The sequence below is a fragment of the Leopardus geoffroyi genome, chromosome C1 (genome assembly GCF_018350155.1).
Source record: "Leopardus geoffroyi isolate Oge1 chromosome C1, O.geoffroyi_Oge1_pat1.0, whole genome shotgun sequence".
Taxonomy (NCBI): domain Eukaryota; kingdom Metazoa; phylum Chordata; class Mammalia; order Carnivora; family Felidae; genus Leopardus; species Leopardus geoffroyi.
Window position 1 is genome coordinate 149,617,169 of NC_059328.1, and position 23,025 is coordinate 149,640,193.

Sequence of the window (23,025 nt, forward strand, 5' to 3'; positions counted from 1 at the left end):
TTTAGTAGCAACAGAATAGGAACACAGTACTTGGAAAGGCCTGTAGGCATGCCTAACTTGAGAGTCAACTTGGTTTCTGAAATGCAGAGGGATCAGGTAAGTTACTGAAATATGCAGAGGCTATCTTAGTGAAGTTATCTGATGGGCTGCCGTTCTGCCACAGGCCATACAACCAGCATGAAAGCAATCATCATTTGTACAATGTAGCAATTCTCTTTTTACCTTATTCTGAAAAGCAATCCAATCCCCAGAGCACTGTATTTTAGCTGCAGAATCTGGACTATATTTTTCTAACGAAGAGACATTATATTTTTCACAGATGAAGGGCAACTTGGTACTACAGTCTGCAGGTTTATTTAAGTCTGAGAAATGAAAAGCAGGATTACTGTAGTGAGAATTTTCTGTTCAGCAAATTTTAAAAACAATTCAGTAGTAAAGAAAATCTCTTCAAATCAACCTTTCCCAAACAGTTAAAATATATTCCTTTTCTCCTCTAGCCATTTCTATCTTCTATAATTATCAGTAGGTTATAGTATACTAGTGTTGCCGATAAAAATGCACACATTTGGTATAATGACCACTGTTACCACAGTTCCTGATGGTGAGAAAATAGGTTGAAAGCGAAGGCTAATGAAGGGGAAAGAGACCTAAATTATATTTAGAATTGCTACCTGTTTATCTTGGCAAATTTGTTTATAAGCTTATCAGTTATGAAATTGGTAAGTTTATTTCTAAGTAACTGCTTTAGGATAAAGTCAAAATATTCACAGTGAAAAGCACCTTTATCTGCATTTGGAATTTGAGCCATAGTCATTAGCAATAAGCCAAAACAAGATGAAGCAACCAAACATATAATCAAAAGGAAAACAAGGTTAAGCTAGTAATTGAACCTGAAGTTCACATATTACATAATTAACATTAAAGGATTTGGAAATAATTTACCGCTAAACCAAGTCTTGGCAGACATGTACAAGCATTCCTCCCGAAATGTTATAGGAAAGTGATGCCATAGATATCGTGAGCTGAAAGAAAAAGAGAGATTTCACAGCTCATAATGTAGTTACATGTTCCATTCTGTTTTTTACTGTAATTTTACTTCTAAATTTAATGTTATGCCATTATTTTATACCACTTTTTTCTTAACGTTAATATGCAAAAAGACTTGGTTTCTCTAGTCTACACAGTTCACAGATTAATGTTCAAAACAAATTGCAAATAGCAATCCCTTTTCTAAAGGGAATTTGGGCCTTCTTAAAATGACTTTACAAAGGCAGCATCAATTGTGTCACATACTTAAGAAAGTGACGATCTATGGGCTGTTCGCCAGTTCTCACCCACCACTTCTGTTCATCACCAGATATCTGAAAAACAAACCAACCAACCAACAAAATCACCCATCCTTACATGTGTTGACTTTTTTAAGAGAGTTTTGATTTACATACCCTATTTTACCATAACCACAACCACTAAAATTTCCAGACATTCCTTGGTCTCTAAATTATATATACCAGGTCCTTTCACCAAAGAAGTAGATGAAAACTTCTGTATATTCACTATGTGCTATTTTGCATACAGAAAATATGGTCACTGTAATAACAGACATATGTTAATTGGATATAGAGGATATACTACAAGGAATTATACATTTAAAAATATAAAAATTATTTTTCCCACAAAGATATTTTGCAAAGTTAGTTATTAGAAGAAACAGAAACTCAACTATAAAATTAACTTTTACTACAAAATAAAAGAATTAGAGTAATTTATATTATCTATTGATGTTCATCTTATAAATTGACATTTATATTTAATCTTGAATATTTTATTTATTTTTTTTTTTAATTTTTTTTTTCAACGTTTATTTATTTTTGGGACAGAGAGAGACAGAGCATGAACAGGGGAGGGGTAGAGAGAGAGGGAGACACAGAATCGGAAACAGGCTCCAGGCTCTGAGCCATCAGCCCAGAGCCTGACGCGGGGCTCGAACTCCCGGACCGCGAGATCGTGACCTGGCTGAAGTCGGATGCTTAACCGACTGCGCCACCCAGGCGCCCCTAATCTTGAATATTTTAAAACATTGTACAGTTCTATTTAACTTTTCTAACATGAAATGATGAATTTGGATGCTGTTAGGCAAATTTTACTTGAAAGGTACATTTAACTTTTGTAGATTTTGGCAAGATTTCTGAAATATGTTTTATTTTTTTAACATTTATTCATTTTTGAGAGTCAGAGAGATAGAGCATGAGTGGGGGAAGGGCAGAGAGAGAGGGAGACACAGAATCAGAAGCAGGCTTCAGGCTCCGAGCTGTCAGCACAGGGCCCGACACAAGGCTCGAACTCATGGACTGTGAGATCATGACCCGAGCCGAAGTTGGACGTTCAACCGACTGAGCCACCCAGGCGCCCCAATAAGCTGAAATATTTTTTAGTGGAATAAATAATGAAAATAAGAAAAAAAAATTAATATATTATCTCAAATTACGTTTGCTATTTTGTTTTTGATGGCTTTTAGTCCTGTCAAAGATGTCAGTGTAGCCAGGGAGCTGTGATTGCTAGCACAATACAGCACAGCTTCTTCATAGTTTAAGTGAGGATCAGCAACAAACCAATATTCACTCCCTTCAATGACAACTGGAGGTCCATGAATTCCAGCACGCTCTAAAGAAGAAGAAGAATTTCAGAATTATGTACAAATCAAAATGCAGCCTCTAAACACAGATTAATGTTCAAAACTACTTATAAATAGTAATCCATTTAGATTATTGGCTCTCTCTGGCCAGGGCAGTGCTGTCTGAAAGGCACCAAGGATTGTTGAGCCAGTGAGAGATACAGCCAGCCTTCTGTACTCACAGAGGAGCACAAATCCAGCCTCAAAGTCTCATTCCACATCAGCCAATCACCTTTCCTGCCTGGAGATACTTCACCTCCATTGAAGATGTGATAGAAAAGCTGGCACTTAGGCCATGGCTTAAATAATGAACTAAATACATTATTGAGAAGGTAAAAGCAGTTTTGCCTAAATTTTAGTTTTCTTAACTTACCTGGATTGTACCAGTCTGGTGTTTTTGGAGTAAAGCCTATATAAGAAAGAAAGCAAAAGGCTTAAAATTAGTATCCAATTAGAGATAATGTCAGTAAGTGCCTTTAATCTAACTCAAGAGAACTTGCAGAATTGCTGAGTTTGACCATTTATGGCCAAACCATTACCTTTCATATTATGATTGCTTCAGTTTGAATTTCGTGGGGCCTAAGCTAAAGCTGCTTTAGTGGCAATCAAAAAAGCAGATCTATTACTATTAACATATTACTAGCAGTTCTCTACCTTGTATCACTAAGTCACAAAGGAAAACTAGACGGATAAGATACAGTTAATAATTAGAAAGTATAAATAAGCAAATGAGTATATCATATACATTACATATGAGCAGTAAGGAATAGGCACCAAGACAATCATTGTAGGATGAGATATTCAGGAGCTAACTACTTCTCCATCCAACGCAATGTGAGTAATTGTTCCATAAACCTGGGTTGGTTGAGTTCATTGTCTTAGGATATCCTTGTAAACAATTTAGAGTAATCCAGTACTGAACTTTTTAAGAAGCTTTTTTAAGAGACAAAACTGAGAGAAAAATAATAAAAATCACCCAGAATTCCTAGTTGGAAACAGAGAAAATACAGTACATCACAAAGAATTTTCGTCTTTGAAGTTGAGCGGGTCAGTTTCCAAATGCCCTCAGACCCTTCACTGCTGTGGGACTTTAGATTGGCCTGTTTAACTCCCTGAGCCTCAACTCTCTACTCTATAAATAAAAAAAACAAGATTCTGCTACCATACTCACAAAGACTGTGAAAATCAGCTTAAGACCACGCCTTCAAAAGTACCCAGACAGTTGCAGGGCAGAGTAGCTTCCCCAGAATGCTTGTTGCCTTCTTCTCCCCCACTTCTTTCCTTTTTTTTTTTTTTTTTACGTAGGCTTCACTCCCAGCTCGGAGCCCAACACGGGGCTTGAACTCATGACCCTGAGATCAAGAGTCGGTCATATGTCATGCCGTTCCAAGGCAAAGACATAATTTGATGAATCTTCTAAATTACAGGGCAAAATAGCTGTTCTTAATTTCGCTGTTGTATCTGGGCCTAATGGACAGATGACCCTACTTAGACGACTGTCTATGTATCTAACATCTTTGGTTTCTCTCTGTGAGTCGTTCTCTGCATACTGGGTAATTTCTATCAACAATGGGTCAAATCAGTTAAAAATATACATAGTTTCTTGTTTGTAATCTCATCAAAAAGTTCTGTTCATTTGTGTCTTGGGGGAAGCTATGTCTAACCTTGAAATTTCTTTAAATTAGTGAGAAAAGGAGAATGCAAATTTTTTTTTCTTCACAAGATTACGTATGTATGTGCAAGTTATCAAGAAGTATAATATACTACTTGTTGTGTTTGGGTAGTGGCATTATAGATGATTTTACTAAAGACATTTTTATGAGTCTTATTTTTGATACTATTTGCTCAATTTAAAGAAAAGAATATTTTAAAATTATGTATATCTATAGTGGCTATGGCTATTTAAAATTTCTAGGTTGTCAAAGTATCCCTTTTAGAGAAGGGGGGACTAATTACAAACAATTGGATCACGTAATAAAAAAGGCAAATACTCTGGTTTCTCTTCAGATCTTATAAATCTTTTACCTTTTTAAAAAAGGCAGGAGCAAAGGGCACCCAGGTATCTCAGTTGGTTAAGTGCCGAGCTCTTGATTTCGGTTCAGCTCATGATCTTGAAGTTCCTGCATTTGAGCCCTGCATGGGGCTCTGCACTGACAGGGTGGAGCCTGCGTGGGATTCTCTCTCTCCCCTTCTCTCTCTGCTCCTCTCTGGCTTGTGCTTGTGTGCTTACTCACTCTCTCGCTCAAAATAAATAAATAAACATTTAAAAAAGGACAAGGGCACCTGGGTGGCTCAGTCAGTTAAGTATCTGACTTTGGCTCAGGTCACGGTTTCATGGTTTGTGAGTTTGAGCCCCACATCAGGCTCCACGCTGACAGTGAAGAGCCTGCTTGGGGTTCTCTCTCTCCCTCTCTGTCTCTGCCCCTCCCCAACCCACACTTTCTCTCTCAAAATAAAAAAAATAAATTAATTAAAAAAAAATAGGTAGGATAACTTCTTTATGGAAAAAAAAAAGGCAGGAACTAGAGCAAAGGTATGATGATTTAGGCTACTGAGGTTTATAAACTGCTTTAACAAAACCAGAAAAATACAGATTGATACAGAAATATCCAGTTGAGCAGACTTTAGCTGCTCTACTAACTGAGAAAACATACAGCTAGGTGAATATGATACATTATAACTTAGAATTTAGGGGCTATCAAAGGGAAGTTTCCCTAACATTTAAGCTTCTGGATCAAACAATCACTAATTTCTTCAGACAATTGTGAATAGACTAAGGAAGTTCTTTAGTTTTTAAATTTATTTCTACATGAGGAGAGCAGGGGTACAGTTATTTAGAAGATTTATTTAGTTAGTTAATTGATTTATGTTTGCTAAGCTTGTTAATTCCCTTCTTTTTTATTTAAAATAAAAAAATAGGGGCGCCTGGGTGGCGCAGTCGGTTAAGCGTCCGACTTCAGCCAGGTCACGATCTCGCAGTCCGTGGGTTCGAGCCCCGCGTCGGGCTCTGGGCTGATGGCTCAGAGCCTGGAGCCTGTTTCCGATTCTGTGTCTCCCTCTCTCTCTGCCCCTCCCCCGTTCATGCTCTGTCTCTCTCTGTCCCAAAAATAAATAAACATTGAAAAAAAAAATAAAAATAAAAAATAAAATAAAAAAATATATAAAAAAGACAAAAAGACAACTACATGCTCTTCATAATATTTCCTGTACTTACTGGTTTGTAATTTCTCTAGTTATGCTGGTGTGAACTCTTGGGTTTGCCCCACTGCTCAGATAGGAGGCACAGGGGTGGGGTAGTAGATACCAGTGAGGACACAGTTTGGAGGGAGCAATGACACTGTCTGTGGCATGTTAGCAAATACTAAAGATTAATGGGAAGATCACCACTCCTGCTTCAAACCAGAGAGTTATCCAAATTAGTCACATATGTTAGTTACTTCTCTGCTTGTTTAAAGGGTATCCAAATTGTCTTCCCTTTGTTCCTTTGCAGGTTTAATCAAATAATCAGGAATACCTCAGGTACAATTTCTCTATTGGAAAAACCCTGTCAACACACACACAGTTCCCTCTTTTATTAATGACCTGCCATTTGCTTTTGTGAAAGAGACTTTCCAGTTACTGTACTGGATATCATGTCTGAAGCTCTTTTAAAGGCAATATGGTGGCCCTCTTAGGGAAAAAGAACAATGTTCTAATAGATAGTTGCATGAAGGGACACTCTGGGTTCTTTGAGAGCTTAGTAGAGGATCTACCTTTAGTTCCAATGATTTACATTCAGTTCAGAAATTTCCTTTAGAGCTTTCTGTGCACTTACCACTACTTAATTTAATATATCCAATAAAACTACTTAAAATTATTTTAAAATTACTGAAAAACAATTTGAGTGTTAAAAATCTTCTTAACACTTTCCTTAATATTCTTTAACATTTTCCCAGGAACAAGCTAAATAAAAAGGTATCTCTTTATTCCCCTTTCTCTCCTTTTTGTCACCAAAGCCTCTACTATCAAGCTAACTGGTCTCCTAGATTTGAACTTGAATTCCATAAACTATTAGCAATATGGGAGTTCAGTGCAGATTGCTTCCACATGTTACAGAGACCTGCCAAATTTTGATTTCTTGATTCTTGCCTCGTTCTTCCCAAGTTTATCTTCATTTTGCATCAAAATAAAAATTGAAATGATTCCCTCCATTATGTATCTTCTTTTAGTTGAATTAATCTTTCATTTCCAAATCTAATCTCTCTAAATTCAACTTAAATTTTATTTTCTATACACATTCTTTCATGATCAAAGAGGAAGGTACCATCTTATCTCAATAAACCAGCCTTGTACTCAGGGTAGGAGTCTAGCAGCATGGAGCTTAATGTATTAACTGTGTCTTTATAGGCTTTTTAAAATTATGATTATAGACTAAAATGCTCTCTTAGGCACTTTAGGCTCAGCATTTACAATGTTCACATGAGAAGATTGTGAAAAGGAATAACTACCACTTACCTTTTGGAATCTGGCATACCCATTCAAGTTTTGTATCGCAAGCAAAAGGTCGTAAGTAAACAAATTCTCTGTCATCATAGAAATACCAGCTTCTTCGCCCTGGCCTGTGAGTGACCTAAAGGAGGAAGAGAATTGCAGACTATTCTGAAGTCAATGCAGCTTTATAAAACACTAAACTTTAGGCCCTATAGCGTTTAATCTATTTTAGCTCTAGCACCTAAGTTATTTGTTTAATGAATGAACACAGTGTTTAAACAGTTAACAGCCTAATCAAGAACATTCAAAGGGGCTGATAAAGGCAATAAGGTCATGTTTATGATAAGGTCATGTTTATGTCCAAAATATAAATTATTGCTTTTTTTTCTGTTCTTGTTGATACGAAATTGTAGTTTGCACCTTTAAATTTGAGAAAGGTCAAGCTAGAAAAAGATGCTTATTTCCGTGGCTTCCAAATAGCAGACTGTGATGAAAGCAGATCTGTGAAATGTGACATTAGAGGCTGACATCAAGGGCCTAGGTTCCTGCTGTGGTGTTGCTCTGCACTGCCAGGATGTGAGCTTCTTCTATGTGATCCAAGATCGCTCTCTACAAACTCCAGCCAGCAAGCAGAGAAGAAAGGAAAGGAGAGGGCATGACCTGGGAGGAACCGCCACCATTCTTTGGACTGCTCTCTCTTATGACCAAGATTCTGGTGGGTACTGTGGCAGGTTAGGTGAGATTCTCCTTCCAGAACACTGCCCTGGCTGGCCTTGTTCCTGACACAGGTAGCATCAGTGTCTCTTTTATTTAGTTCTTTGGTAGATTTTTGACTCTCTTCACACATAGGGATTCTACTTACATAGAACATAGTTTATTGCATCAGTGTTTGGAAACTTTATAAGCTTCTCTGAAGTTTTCATCTTCTCACGTGTTAAATAGAATTCTATAAAAATGGCATGATACTATATAATTTATTACTAGAACAGGTGCTTAGAAAATAGTGTTTTCCAATGACATTTTCAGTTCTTTTCTCAACCTTCCTGCAGCACTTCTGGGCAATCACCTTCTTGAATCTCTTTCTTGGGCGTGCATAGCAAAGATATCATTTATAGGTCTCCTACTTCCTCATCTTACATTCTATGTGTTGATGATTCCCCTAAATCCACTTTTGGCCCTTTATACTTTTTTAATATACATTTTTCCTTGAACTCCAGTCTCTTAACTTCAACTTACTATAGAATATTTCTTACTACTAGCTTGAATTCAAAATATCTAAACTAAAATGTAGTATTTTCTCCATAAGCCAGTATCCTTTCTGTTTCTATAAATGCCTAGTCATATAGCAGGGTGGACCCAGACACGGGGGGTTAAATTTCAGTTCTATAATCATGTATACTTACTCAAATTTCTCAGAACTCATAAGGTGAATATGGTAATAGTACCTACCTCACAAGATCATGTAAGCATTAAATTAAATAATAAGTGTGACATGCCTAGCACTGTGCCTGGCTCATGAGTCCACAAGTATTAGCTGCTGCCACCATCATCACTATCACCACTGTCAATCATCTAGTCCAATGCTTGGACTGTCATTAGTGGAATCAATAAGTGAATGAATTTTGCAAAGGAAGATACCTAACTGGTCTTTTATTGCCTTCTGATCCTATCTGCTGCATCTTGAAATCTGACTTGATATGAATCTTCTTCGCCCTCCTTGGTTTCTTGTCAAAAATCCTTAATAATGCTGTTGCTTACCATCAATCTAATTTCCCAACTTTTTTTTCTTTTTTGGTTTATTTATTTGGAGAGAGAGATAGAGAGAGGGTGAGTGGGCTCGAGTACAGGGAGAGGGCAGAGAGAGAGAGGGAGAGAGAGAATCCCAAGCAGGCTCCCCACTGTCAATGAAGAGCCCATTGTGGGGCTTGATCTCACAAACTGTGAGATCATGACCTGAGCCAAAATCAAGAGTCAGAGGCTCAACCGACTGAGCCACCCAGGCGCCACCCCCCTCAACTTTGTTTTCAACCACGGCACCAAAGAAACCTTCTTGATCTGTATTCTGTTCTCACTGCCTTAGCCTCTCCCTTCAACTCTCTTGTGATTTTATGCCACCTCCTCATGTCATCCCCCATTGGAAAGGCTTACCCTATCCTACCTGTGCAACAGCACAGTTCAAGTCCCACCTCCTTCTGGAAATAGGCCATAGGAATCACTTCTTCTGAGTTTCATTAGTGCTCCTCAGCTCATTCACTTGGAGCCTATTACTGTACAGTAATAAAAGCCATCTTTCCTGAATATGAATTTTATCTTCTCAAATGAAGTGTAAGTTAGGTAGCTTGGTTCTTACCTTCCACTGCACCCAATATCATGATCCACACACAAAAGGCACTCTGTGGATCTGTTGCCTGACTGAACACAATGTCAAATTTATTTTTTAAATATGCAGATTTTCCAGCATTGTACCGACCTTGACAGCAGCACAGTCTCTGATATCATAATCCTGCTGAAACTCATTTTCCATGATGATAGTAGACACCTTAAAGAACAAGAGAGGCTTGAGAACTTAAGACTGATGTATATATATTTGCAATTTAGATGTAATTTAGGAAGCTTTAATAACTCAAACACATTCACATGCCATGGAAGGAAAACTTTTCATCTCTCTCTCTTTTTAAATATCAGGATGTTAAATCATCAGATGACTTAGAAAATATCGTACTGTCGTCAGTTTCCCAACGAAGGAAGCTATAGTTACAGAAGTGGAGGTTAGCGGTGTATTAAGTTTGCATCTGGGATCACAGAGAATCAGGAGTTTACAAAAGACCTTTTTTTTTTGGCATCTGTTGAAATGCTAGTTATTCAGTTAACTAATTTCAGACATGCACCCATTTAAAAATGAAAGTCAAGGGATTTTACGTTTGGAAAGAATATACAATGAATTGACACAATGGTAATGTGGAGTCAATATTCAATACATTTGAGAATAATTTGCTCCTATAAATGTTACCTAAAACTTCTCTTTAAGATAATATAAACATTTGAAATACTATTTAAGGTATTTTTAAGGTTTCCCCAAACAAATTATTTCCCCCAATAAAGACATATTCTTTTTTACATAACTCTAGTAAAACTCTTTTACATAACTCTTATGTAACTCTAATAAAAATAGAAGCTTCTCATTGTGAAAAAAGGACATAAAAAGCAGCACAAAGAAAAAGAAAGAACTTTACTATCCAAAGATGACCGCTATATCTATATATCCATATTTTTTGGACTACAGAGAAACTAAATTATTTTTTAATTTTAATTCTAATTTTTTTAAGTTTATTTATTTTGAGAGAGAGAGAAAAAAGTATGAGTGGGGGAAGGGCAGAGTGAGCGGTGGGGAGAGAGAATCTCAAGCAGACTCTGAGCTGTTAGTGCAGAGCCTTCAAGCGGGGCTGGCTCTCATAAACCATGAGATCATGACCTGATCCTAAATCAAGAGCCAGGGTGCTTAACTGACTGAGCCACCCAGGTGCCTTTATATGGTTATTTTTTAAAATAAAAATGAGATTAGTAACTTTTCCCCTCGCTTCTTATATGTGAACGGATTTCCATTTCAATAAAGATACTTCTTCATAACTTTAACACTTGTACGGTCTATGGGTGTATTATTTATCAATTCACTTGATATTGAAACAAATAATCCCTTTATATTAACCCAAACGAGAAAGTTTAAACTTACTGGTGTATGATCACTCCACTCCCAGGATCCTTGTAAATCTGGGCTCCTTTTATTCAAACCTATCCACAGCCAACGCTGGTCACTATGTAAAAAGAAAGTATTAAAAAACAATGTGAGCACAGATTTAGCAAAAATATTTAGTATTCACATATCTAAAATGCTTAAGACATAGGGGCACCTGGGTGGCTCAGTCAGTTGAGCGTCCGACTTCAGCTCAGGTCATGATCTCGCGGTCTGTGAGTTCAAGCCCCGCATCAGGCTCTGTGCTGACAGCTCAGAGCCTGGAGCCTGCTTTGGATTCTATGTCTCCCTCTCTCTCTGCCCCTCCCCCGCTCATGCTCTGTCTCTGTGTCAAAAATAAATACACATTAAAAAATTAAAAATAAAAAAAATAAGTAAAATGCTTAAGACATAGAAGTTTGTCTTGTCACTAACTGAAAAGCACCATTTTAAGCTCTATAAAGACATCTTTTGAAATGAAACCGAACCCTAAATATGGGAAAAGTACCATACTTCTTAAAACTAAATTTTAAGTTATGTTCTTCATATGAAAGGTAAAAACTTTCCATTTTGAACTTCAGAGGGAAAAAAATGCATGATTATTCGAAAACTTTTACTGGAGAGCTTCAATACTAGATAATGTTTTCAGATACAAAGATAGCAATAGCATTTGTTTAAAGTGTTTATAACACATTTAGATATCTTTTTTTTAATGTAGTACAAATCATTTGGCTAAATTTAAATTAAAAAATTTTTTTATTCCCACTGTCCATTAAGTTTAGAGTAAACAAGTATAAATATCTTCTTTTTTTTTCAAAGATTAAAAAAATGTTTATTTATATTTGGGAGAGGAGAGAGACAGAGACAGAGAGAGAGAAAGAGAGAGCATGAGCAGGGGAAGGGCAGAGAAATAGGGAGACACAGAATCTGAAGCAGGCTCCAGGCTGTAAGCTGTCAGCATTGAGCCTGACATAGGACTCAAACTCATGAGTTGTGATATCATGACCTGAGCCAAAGTTGGATGCTTAACTGACTGAGCCACCCAGGTGCCCCTTTTTTTCAAAGATTTTATTTTTAAGTAATCTCAACACCCAATGTGGGGCTCAAAGTTACAACCCTGAGATCAAGAGTTGCATGCTCTACCAACTGAGCTAGCCAGGTGCCCCCTGCTTTTTTTAAAGATCAAGTATAAGTATCTTCTAAGTGCCAAACTTCATGGGTTATACCCATGAATATATCAGAGCAATATAATTAAAGTCATTTAAATGGTTATATTTAACACTCATTATTATTATACTTCTATGTACAAGGCATTGAGCTAGGTGCCATGGTGACACAGAGAAGTACAAGACCTAGTATCTATCCTCAAATGGCATAGAAACTAGTCAGGAGGATGATATATACATGAACAAAGAAAATAATGGCCATTTAGAAAGATACCAAGTGATGTAAAATTTGTATAAATTTTAAGCATTACGAAAGTTCAGAAAAAGAGGGTCATTGTGGACTGCAGCAAGTCACAATACATTTTGTGAGGTCAGTAGAACAAAAGATAGTCTTCAAAGGATGGCTAACATTTCTTTTGAGTCATAATCTGAGTGTTTAGCACATACGAATATTACAACTGACTGAGAAGAGAAAGGAAAGACATTCCAAGGAAGGATATATACAATAATATATAGAAGCAGGGACATACATTGTAAATATCCTTTTCCTCAATTAAACTTATTCTCTGGCTAGGAAGATATTGGCAATGTAAATAGAAGTGATAGAACCATAAAAACATTTTCTTCACCTCTCACCCCACTTGAAAATATTATCTAAAGTATGTTACACTTTTTAGGCCTTAATAAATAGACTATTATCTAAACATGTAATTTTTCTTGGTGATGTTGGTTACTTTCCTTATAATTTAACCTTCTAACTGCATGTAGTATATATGATCAGTACATATGAGTGTATGTTATATGTGCATAATAATACATATAAATGTTAGATACATATAAATATAACACATATTAGAGAAGAGATGGATCCAAATCTAAAATTAATTCTTACTCTCAAGCTCAATAGAATGTATGGAATATATGGAATGTATAGCTAAAAAGTATAAGTCTGCAATTCAAAGAATTTGCTAGTGAATCAAGTCTAGAGCAAACTATTTTATTTATTTTTATTTTCTTAATATGAAATTTATTGTCAAATTGGTTTCCATACAACACCTAGTGTAGAGCAAACTATTTTACAAGTAATTTCTCACTTTTTAATAAACTAATTGCTTTTCTTTACCTCTTTCCTCTATTCAATATTCCCTCATACTTTTTATTTTTTTTAATTTAAATCCAGGTTAGTTAACATACAGTGTAATAATGATACCAGGAATAGAATTTAGTGATTCATCACTTACATATAACACCCAGTGCTCATCCCAACAAGTGCCCTCCTTAATGCCCATCACCCATTTAGCCCATACTCCCACCCAACACCCCTCCAGCAATCCTCAGTTTGTTCTCTACATTTAAGAGTCTCTTGTGTTTTGTTTCCCTCCCTGTTTTTATATTGGTTTTGTTTCCCTTCCCTTATGTTCATCTGTTTTGTATCTTAAATTCCACATGAGTGAAATCATATGATACGTGTCATTGTTTGACTTATTTCGCTTAGCGTAATATATTCTAGTTCCATCTACATTGTTGCAAATGGCAAGATTTCATTCTTTTTGATTGTACAGTAGTATTCCATTGTATATATAGACCACATCTTCTTTATCTATTCATCAGTTGATGGACATTCCGGCTCTTTCCATACTTTGGCTATTATTAATAGTGCTGCTATAAACATTGGGGTGCATGTGCCCCTTCTAATCAGCATTTTTGTATCCTTTGGATAAACACCTAGTAGTGTAATTGCTGGGTCATAGGGTAGCTCTATTTTTAATTTTTTGATGAACCTCCATACTGTTTTCCAGACTGGCTGCACCAGTTTGCATTTCCACCAGCAGTGCATAAGGGTTCCTCTTTCTCCACATCCTCACCAACATCTGTTGTTGCCTGGGTTGTTAATTTTAGCCATTCTGACAGGTGTGAGGTGGTATTTCATTGTGGTTTTGATTTGTATTCCCCTGATGATGAGTGATGTTGAGCATCTTTTCATGTGTCTGTTAGCCATCTGGATATTTTCTTTGGAAAATTGTCTATGTCTTTTGCCCATTCTTCACTGGATTGTTTTTTGGGTGTTGAGTTTGATACGTTCTTCATAGATTTTGTATACTAGCCCTTTATCTGATATGTCATTTGCAAACACCTTCTCCCATTCCATTGTTTGCCTTTTAGGTTGCTGATTGTTTCCTTCACTATGATGAGGTCCCAATAGTTTACCTTGATGAGGTCCCAATAGTTCATTTTTGCTTTTATTTCCTTTGCCTCCGGAGACATGTCAAGTAAGAAGTTGCTGTGGCCGAGGTCAAAGAGGTTGTTTCCTGTTTTCTCCTCTAGGATTTTGATGACTTCCTGTCTTACATTTAGGTCTTTCATCCATTTTGAGTTTATTTTTGTGTATGGTGTAAGAAAGTGGTTCAGGTTCATTCTTCTGCATGTTGCTGTCCAGTTTTCCCAACACCATTTGCTTAAGAGACTGTCTTTATTCCACTGGATATTCTTTCCTGCTTTGTCTAAGATTAGTTGGTCGTACGTTTGTGGGTCCATTTCTGGGCTCTCTATTCTGTTCCATTGATCTATGTGTCTGTTTTTGTGCCAGTACTATATTCTCTTGATGATTACAGCTTTGTAATATAGCTTCAAGTCTGGAATTATGATGCCTCCAGCTTTCCTTTTCTTTTTCAGAATTGCTTTGGCTATTCAGGGTCTTTTCTGGTTCCATACAAATTTTGGGATTGTTTGTTCTAGCTCTGTGAAGAATACTGGTGTTATTTTGACAGGGATTGCATTGAATATGTAGATTACTTTGGGTAGTATCGACATTTTAACAATATTTGTTCTTCCAATCCAGGAGCATGCAATATTTTTCCTTTTTTTGTGTGTCCTCTTCAATTTCTTTCATAAGGTTTCTATAGTTTTCAGTGCATAGATTTTTCGCCTCTTTGGTTAGGTTTATTTCTAGACATTTTATGGTGTTTGGTGCCATTGTTAATGGGATCGATTCCTTGATTTCTCTTTCTGCTGTTTCATTATTGATGTATAGAAATGCAACCAATTTCTGTGCATTGATTTTATATCCTGTGACTATGCTGAATTCATGGATCAGTTCTAGCAGTTTTGAGTAGAATCTTTTGGGTTTTCCACATAGAGTATCATGTTATCGGCGAAGAGTGGAAGTTTGACTTCCTCCTTGCTGATTTGGATGCCTTTGTTTCTTTGTGTTATCTGATTGCTGAGGCTAGGACTTCCAACACTATGTTGTATAACAGTGGTGAGAATGAACATCCTTGTCTTGCTCCTGACCTTAGCAGGGAAGCTCTTAGTTTTTCCCCATTGAGGATGTTATTAGTAGTGGGTCTTTCATATATGGCTTTTATGATCTTGCAGTATGATCCTTCTATCCCTACTTTCTTGAGGGTTTTTATCAAGGATGCTGTAGTTTGTCAGATGCTTTCTCTGCATCTATTGAGAAGATCATGTGGTTCTTATCCTTTCTTTTATTAATGTGATGTATCACATTGATTGATTTGTGGATATTGAACCAGCCCTGCATCCCAGGAATAAATCCCACTTGATTGTGGTGAATAATTCTTTTAATGTATTGTTGGATCCAGTTGGCTAGTATCTTGTTGAGGATTTCTGCATCCATGTTCATCAGGGAAATTGGTCTGTAGTTCTCCTTTTTAGTATAGTCTTTGGTTTTAGAATTAAGGTAATGCTGGCCTCACAGAATGAGTTTGGAAGTTTTCCTTCAATCTCTATTTTTTTGAACAGCCTCAAAAGAATAGGTGTTAACTCCTCTTTAAATGTTTGGTAGAAATCCCCTGGAAAGCCATCTGGCCCTGGACTCTCGTCTGATGGGAGTCCCTCATACTTTAATATAAAGAAATACTTTTCATCATTTCAGCCTTAAGCTTTTAAACTTATTGCAGTGGAATATGAGGACAATCCCCTTAGTCTTTATTGTTATACTGTTTTCTTTCATACAGACATTTGTAGACTTAAGATAATCCAGTGGAGACAATTAAGTCCTATTTGAATTTAGCAGCTATAAGAAGAATTTGTAGTTGTGTCTTCAACTATTCAGAGCTTTCTTTTTTTTTTTTTTAACTTTTTTTTTCAACGTTTATTTATTTTTGGGACAGAGAGAGACAGAGCATGAACGGGGGAGGGGCAGACAGAGAGGGAGGCACAGAATCGGAAACAGGCTCCAGGCTCTGAGCCATCAGCCCAGAGCCCGACGCAGGGCTCGAACTCACGGACTGCGAGATCGTGACCTGGCTGAAGTCGGACGCTCAACCGACTGCGCCACCCAGGCGCCCCTATTCAGAGCTTTCTAACAGGCTTCCAAATTTATCATACATCCCAACAGTATAATTTTTTTTTTAAGTTTATTTCTTTATTTTGGGAGAGAAAGAGAGAGAGAGAGCAAGGGAGGGGCAGAGAGAGGGAGAGAGAAAATCTCAAGCAAGCTCTGTGCTCACAGAGCCCGACAGTGGGTGGGGGTGGGGTGAACTGTGAGATCATACCTGAACCCCTGAGCTGAAATCAAGAGTCGGGTGCTTAACCGACTGAGCCACCCCTACCAAATGTTGAATTTCTAAAACACAGAGACTAGATAATTGCCATATACAATATAATTAAAGTTAGACAGGTAACATAAAGAGAAGGTCAAGTTTGCTTCCTTGTTATTTACTTGAAGATGTGACTTTATTTCTTTCAAATTTTTGCACATAATATATTTGAGGCTGGGGAATTTGTGCAAAATTTTGTGTTTCCCTCAAGTAAGCCTTAGATATTCTTCTTTTCACAATCAACAGTACAACCAGGAAGATGGTCAAAGATCACTTGGCACCTGCATTTACTGTATAGTCAGCTCCCATAGAAATCCTCTTTAGACATCTTATCTCTAACCTTTCCACCCAGTCCTCTCTCAGCCCCAACTTTTCACACTTAGAAACCTTTCAAGCTCCTTTTTGCTTCCTCAGTAGCATCTCAGAAAACAGTTTCCTAGAAAACACAATTTGCCCCATTGTCCAAAAATTTTAATATTCACTACTTTCTGAGACTGAATTTCATTTCAACCCAGATATTTATAGTTTTCAGCTACCACTTCAAGAGATTCATTAGTGTGTTATAAATATAGAAAATAGTAGCTACTTGTTTTTTTTTTCCATGTGTGGTAAGAGGTGGAACATATTTCCTCAATTGTAACTTATTCCTGGTTTGACCTGGTTTATCCATAGGCAGATAAGGAGAACAAATTGGAAATCACATTAATTATTGCACACCTCAATGCTGATTTCAAAAACTTGAGGGAGGGGCATCTGGGTGGCTCAGTCAGTTGAGCAGTTGAGCATCCGACTTTGGCTCAGGTCATGATCTTACAGTTTGTGAGTTCGAGCCCTACTTCAGGCTCTGTACTGACAGCTCGGAGCCTGGAGCCTGGTTTGGTCTGTGTCTCCCTCTCTCTTATGCCCCTCCCCTGCTCATACTCTGTTTCTCTCTCAAAAATAAACACACATTTAAAAAAATTAAATAAAAAAAGAAAATTTGAGGGAAAAAAATGGATCATAACTGGAGAATTAAATCAAATGGAAAATTTCTCTCTTTATAAATTTCTTCTACTACAAGCACTAAGTATATGGTTTTAGGGTATTAGGTTAAGAAGACATTGCACAAAAGGTTAATATGTGTATCTGTGTTAAAATGCTTACTCAATCAAATTTCCTGCTGCATCTGGTTTCTAAGGAAAACAGTATCTCAGCTATAAACCACAATAAATACTATTTGATGAGGGCGCTTAGTCTGCAAAGCCTTAGATTTATATCTAAATCCATTCATGCCACATCACAGGAGGTAGCACACACAGCAGCAACAGCATTGCAAACAAGGCTTTCCCCTTTAATCCTAAAACTATTTTTGCTCTACAATGGCTTTCCCTGGTGGGCTGCCATTAAGAGTTACAAAGATCTTAGAGCCTTAATGACTTGGTGCACCATGAATCCTTTTCACTGAAATACAAATAGAGATGTGGAACTTAGATTGTGAGAAGTATAGCAGTAATCTGACTTAACTCCTTGGCATGCAACACACAATATGAGCAATGGACATCTGAGAAAGGTCAATTTCTGCAATAAAAAGGTAAGGCGTTCGAGGAGTAAGCTTTAGAATCATTTTCTGATATAAATGGGTTTGCCTCCTTCCTTCCCTTCAACCCATGGTTACAGAATTGGATTTAGAATATGTTACCTTTTTAAGTATAACATGGGCAAATGATCTCTTTATTAATGGAGCACGTATTAAACAGACAACACAGTATGCCTTAATATGGCATGTATTAGCTGCTGGCTTAAGAATACAAATAAAATATGGTCCCTATGAACAAAAGGATTATGATGATTTGTGGGGTTTCTTTGTGCTCTTCTGTTTTCTAAATTAAATATACATTACTTCTGTGGTCAGAAAAAAATTACACATTGATTCTTGTACATCCTTTGGAAAATAAGCTATATGCATGGGAATGAGAGAAAGTAGAAAGGATTCACATTAAATGCTATGTTCAGCATTCAATGCTAACTATGTTTACAGAGCTAGGATTTGAGATGATTTTTATTTTTTTCAGTGTTATTTTTTATATTCCCCAAACCTTACGTAATGAGCATGTATTAATTTTAATTGAAAGGAAACTCAGCAAGTGTGATCAGAAACAAAAAAATTCCTTAATTACCTCTGGCATTTTAGTTTTGCTTTTTAGTATAATCTATTCTGTATTTAGAAGCTCTTATGTCACATGTTATTCCATTTTCCATCAACTGATTCCCATAAATATCTATAACCTCATTGCTTATTACTTATCCATGGCTCCCTGTTCCAGTTAAAGGTTTCTAGCCTCTTACTTGGTGTTATTCAAAACCCAGTTTGTTTATGTCAATATTTTGCTTTAAAAATACTTTAGCTTAGACAGTATGATATTGTATATGTCAAGCTTGAGATATAGGGGTCAGTAAGTTGCCCTGATCAAAATTCGCATTTCAGGGAGGATCATCAGGGTATTAGAGTATGTTCTAGAGGTGGCCACCGCAAGGATGTGTGGTATCTGAAGCTACACCTGAGGTTTTGGTTATTATGAGAGTGAATATCAGAAATGAGTGTATATCTCATTAGAAATTAGAAGCTTGTTCACCAGCATGATGTTAGAAATGGTCTCTCATTGGTGAAATTTAAATTATGTAAGATATGGGGAATAGCTAAAATATTTAGGGACACTCTCACCCTTCATAAAAGGTTATTACTTTCTGCTGAGGCTGGTAGCCAGTACCATGACAAATGATCTGGGGCTTGAGGTACCTGGGTGTCTCAGTCAGTTGAGCCTCCGATTTTTGATTTCAGCTCAGGTCATGATCTCATGGTTCATGGGATTCAGCCTCCTGCGGGGCTCTGTGCTGACAGTGTTTAGCCTCCTTGGGATTCTCTCTCTCCCTCTCTCTCTACCCCTCCCCAACTCACATTATTTCTCTCTCAAAATAAATAAATGAACTTTTTTTTAAAAAAAGAAATGGACCTGGGGCTTGATCTCTAAATGGTCCCATGTCCAGTCATTGGGTCAAGTGATTAGAACTGCCTGATGCCAGCTATTAATGGGAATAGAATTCTGTCTCTGGAATACTGTCAAATCTACCTCAAATGAACTTTCCTTGTAAGATGGTGGGTGGAACACTAAGGACAGACTGGATGGGATGTTGGAAGGTTACAAAACAGATTCTATGAAATGTTTTGTGCCTGCTTCAATGAATGTTTATTTACTAAATGTTTATATATGTGGAAAGATTTGGTCTGAGTTTTGTGTTCATTAAAATCTACTCACAAGGTTGTGGGAAGTAGCTAAGAAGCACTAACCCCAAAAGGAAACTAAGAGTTTGTATATCCCAATTAGCTCAGGTTAGTGTGCAATGAAATCTTGTATATTAATTCCTAATGCTGGAAAATGAAGTCCAGAATGCCTGAACTTCTACAACAGATGCTTAGTAAGTGAGTATTTATGGAACACATGTACTGTATTTTACATCAGGTTTCCAGCTCATAGTAGTGAAAATTCCCTTTCTTTAATGAGAAAAACACAATGGTGTGTGTTTTTGCTGTTGTTTGATTTTTAAAAAGTTTTTTTTAAACATTTATTTATTTTTGAGAGAGAGAGAGAGAAACAGAGTGCTAGAGGGGGAAGGGCAGAGAGAGAGGGAGACACAGAATCTGAAGCAGGCTCCAGGCTCTGAGCTGTCAGCACAGAGCCCCTTGCAGGGCTTGAACCCACAAACCGTGAGATCATGGCCTGAGCTGAAGCTGGACACTTAACCCACTGAGCCACCCAGGTGCCCCTCTCTTTTTTTAACATTTATTTATTTATTTTGAGAGAGAGTGAGAGAATCCCAAGCAAGTTCTGCATTGTCAGAGCACAGCCCAATGTGGGGCTCAAACCCCCCAACCATGAGATTATGACGTGAGCTGAAACCATGAGTGAGATGCTCAACCCACTGAGCCACCCAGGTGCCCCAGTATTTACTTTTTAAAGTCTAGTCATGAGGTTGGTCTGTAATTCCTTGTGCTGTTGTTGATAGTCTTTGATATCAGAATTAGACTAGTTTGTTAAATAAACCTGATGCCTGCATCAGTTTCTATGTAATGGAATACAAGCTCTTGCTTGTACTCCTGAAATACAAGGCAATGATCTCTGCTTTAAAATGTAAAGAAATTCGGTGATGGGCATTGAAGAGGGCATCTTTTGGGATGAGCACTGGATGTTGTATGGAAACTGATTTGACAATAAATTTCATATAATAAAAAAATAAAATGTAAAGAAATTCGTATATATAACCATATGTTTATACTTCCTATCTTTCTTAGAAGAAATTCTTTGTCAGCTTTTTCCATTTCTTTCATGGCTATTGAATTATTGGATTTCTACTTATCAAATCAATTGTATACTAATTTGTATTTCCCTGGAGACTATTTATTTTAACAATTTCATTTGTAACTGCATAGAATTATGCATAGTCTTACCAATTAAAAATTTCTCCATGAAGTAAGTTTTATAATCCCTTACTAAAGCTTCATTTTAAATCTCTCTCTCTCTCTTTATGTATTTATTTACTTATTTGGTTCTTATGGTTTCCTTGTATTTATGTTGAAATTTCTTTTTACTTTTATGTGAATGCTTATTTTCTTTATTTTAATTTAATAATTAAAGCTCTTTTTTAAAATTTTATTTTAGAGAGCGTGAGTGCAAGCAGGGGAAAAGGGAGAGGGAGAGAATCTCAAGCAGGCTCCGTGCTCAGAGCAAAGCCCAATGCAGAGTTTGACACGGGAGCTTGACACAGGGCTCAATCTCACATCCTGAGCTGAAATCAAGAGTCAGATGCCCAACTGGCTGAGCCACCCAGGCACCCCAATTATTAAAGCTCTTAATGCTATTAATGTACCTACAACTATAGCTTTGGCTCTATCCCATGAATTTCAGAATGAGTGTTGTCATTGTCATTTATACAGTTTTTATTTTTTTGCCACAAAAGGGTTTGACTTCACTTCTTATTTACCTGTATAATTTCATCACTTAGTAATTTTAGGTTTGCTTTTTAGCCTATTAGATCAATTATTGTAAGTGATACAGTCAACGAGCTCTAAGAGAAAGTATATATGGAATTTGTAATGTAGGAACAAAGAGGATATTATTAAATCAACCTTAATTATACTATTCACATGTTCTACATTATTTCCTTTTTGTCTGTCTCACTTGTTAATGAATGAGACAAATGTTAAAGTCTCCCATTACTGTTATCTGTTGGACAATTTCACTAATATAGTATTTTTGCTTTATATATTTTGATGCTATTATTTTTAAATGTGTAATGGTTTTTGACTGCTATAACTTCATTGTAGAATGTACCTTTATTCAAAATGAAATAGATCTCATTTCCCCATTCAATGCATTTTTACTTCAAGTGTATTTTATCTAATATTAATACTGTGACTTTAGGGGGCACCTGGGTGGCTCAGTCAGTTGAGTGTCCGACTTCGGCCCAGGTCATGATCTCACAGTTCGTGGGTTCAAGTCCCATATCGGGCTCTGTGCTGATGGCTCAGAGCCTGCAGCCTGCTTCAGATTCTGTGTCTCCCTCTCTCTCTGCCCCTCCCCCACTCACGCTCTGTCTCTCTCTCCTTCAAAAATAAACGTTAAAAAAATTTTTAAAAAAATACTGTGACTTTAGATTTTGTTCACACTTACACAATATAATTTTGCTCATTCTTTTAATTTTCCCATTTTATTTGTGGTATCAAGTTCGTGATCATTAACTAAATTGCTATTTAGGTTAAAATGGGACAAGAATATAAGTAAAGTAAGTCAAGAAGTAATAAATTAGGGACCACCATAAATTGAAGAGTGATGTCCTATCTTGGTGGGTCACTGGCTCCTCAGGACTAACTAATTGCTGTTATAATATGAAGACATGTCCTATTGTTTAATTTTTAAAGAAGTGTTAAAAATACAGATTTTTATCAAAATTTTCTATTTTGAAATACTTTGTAGCTTCTTCCTTCTGGGAAAATAACATTATACTCTTTGGGCTGGGTAGAATGGCAAGAGTTGCATGAGGTATCTTTCAACAGCATATTATCGAATATCATTATTGAGCAAATTTGCAGTCTTGGACATAAATATAACTGATAATGGATAAATTTGGTCTTCTGTCACCTTGCTTTATTGGATTTCATGCTTTGTTATTTTATTTTTTTACAGTTTGCTATATAAACCTTTTTTCATCCATTACATATTCAGTAGATGAACACAGTTTGTTTTAAAAATGTACATAATCTATGGTTCTAAATATGACTTCTAGATAAATGAGGAATTTATTATGCTTTCATTTTTTACCACCATTTATCTCAGCATATCCCAGTTTTTATTTATAAATAGAGTTAAACACCTGGTCTTGTTAAAATATTCT

At 36.6% G+C, this 23,025-nt stretch overlaps 1 protein-coding gene across 2 annotated transcripts in view; it reads right to left on the bottom strand.

Annotated features, from left to right (window-relative positions):
* LOC123598969 (lymphocyte antigen 75) overlaps positions 1-23,025 on the bottom strand; it is a 135,432-nt gene that overhangs the window by 72,958 nt on the left and 39,449 nt on the right. For both annotated transcript variants that reach the window (XM_045479962.1, XM_045479961.1), the window contains exons 14-21: positions 10,872-10,953; positions 9,612-9,680; positions 7,166-7,280; positions 3,045-3,080; positions 2,486-2,661; positions 1,294-1,361; positions 943-1,022; positions 223-362 (exon numbers count right to left, since the gene is read on the bottom strand). In XM_045479962.1, the coding sequence (XP_045335918.1) occupies positions 223-362; positions 943-1,022; positions 1,294-1,361; positions 2,486-2,661; positions 3,045-3,080; positions 7,166-7,280; positions 9,612-9,680; positions 10,872-10,953 (766 nt within the window). The remainder of the gene's footprint in view (positions 1-222; positions 363-942; positions 1,023-1,293; positions 1,362-2,485; positions 2,662-3,044; positions 3,081-7,165; positions 7,281-9,611; positions 9,681-10,871; positions 10,954-23,025) is intronic.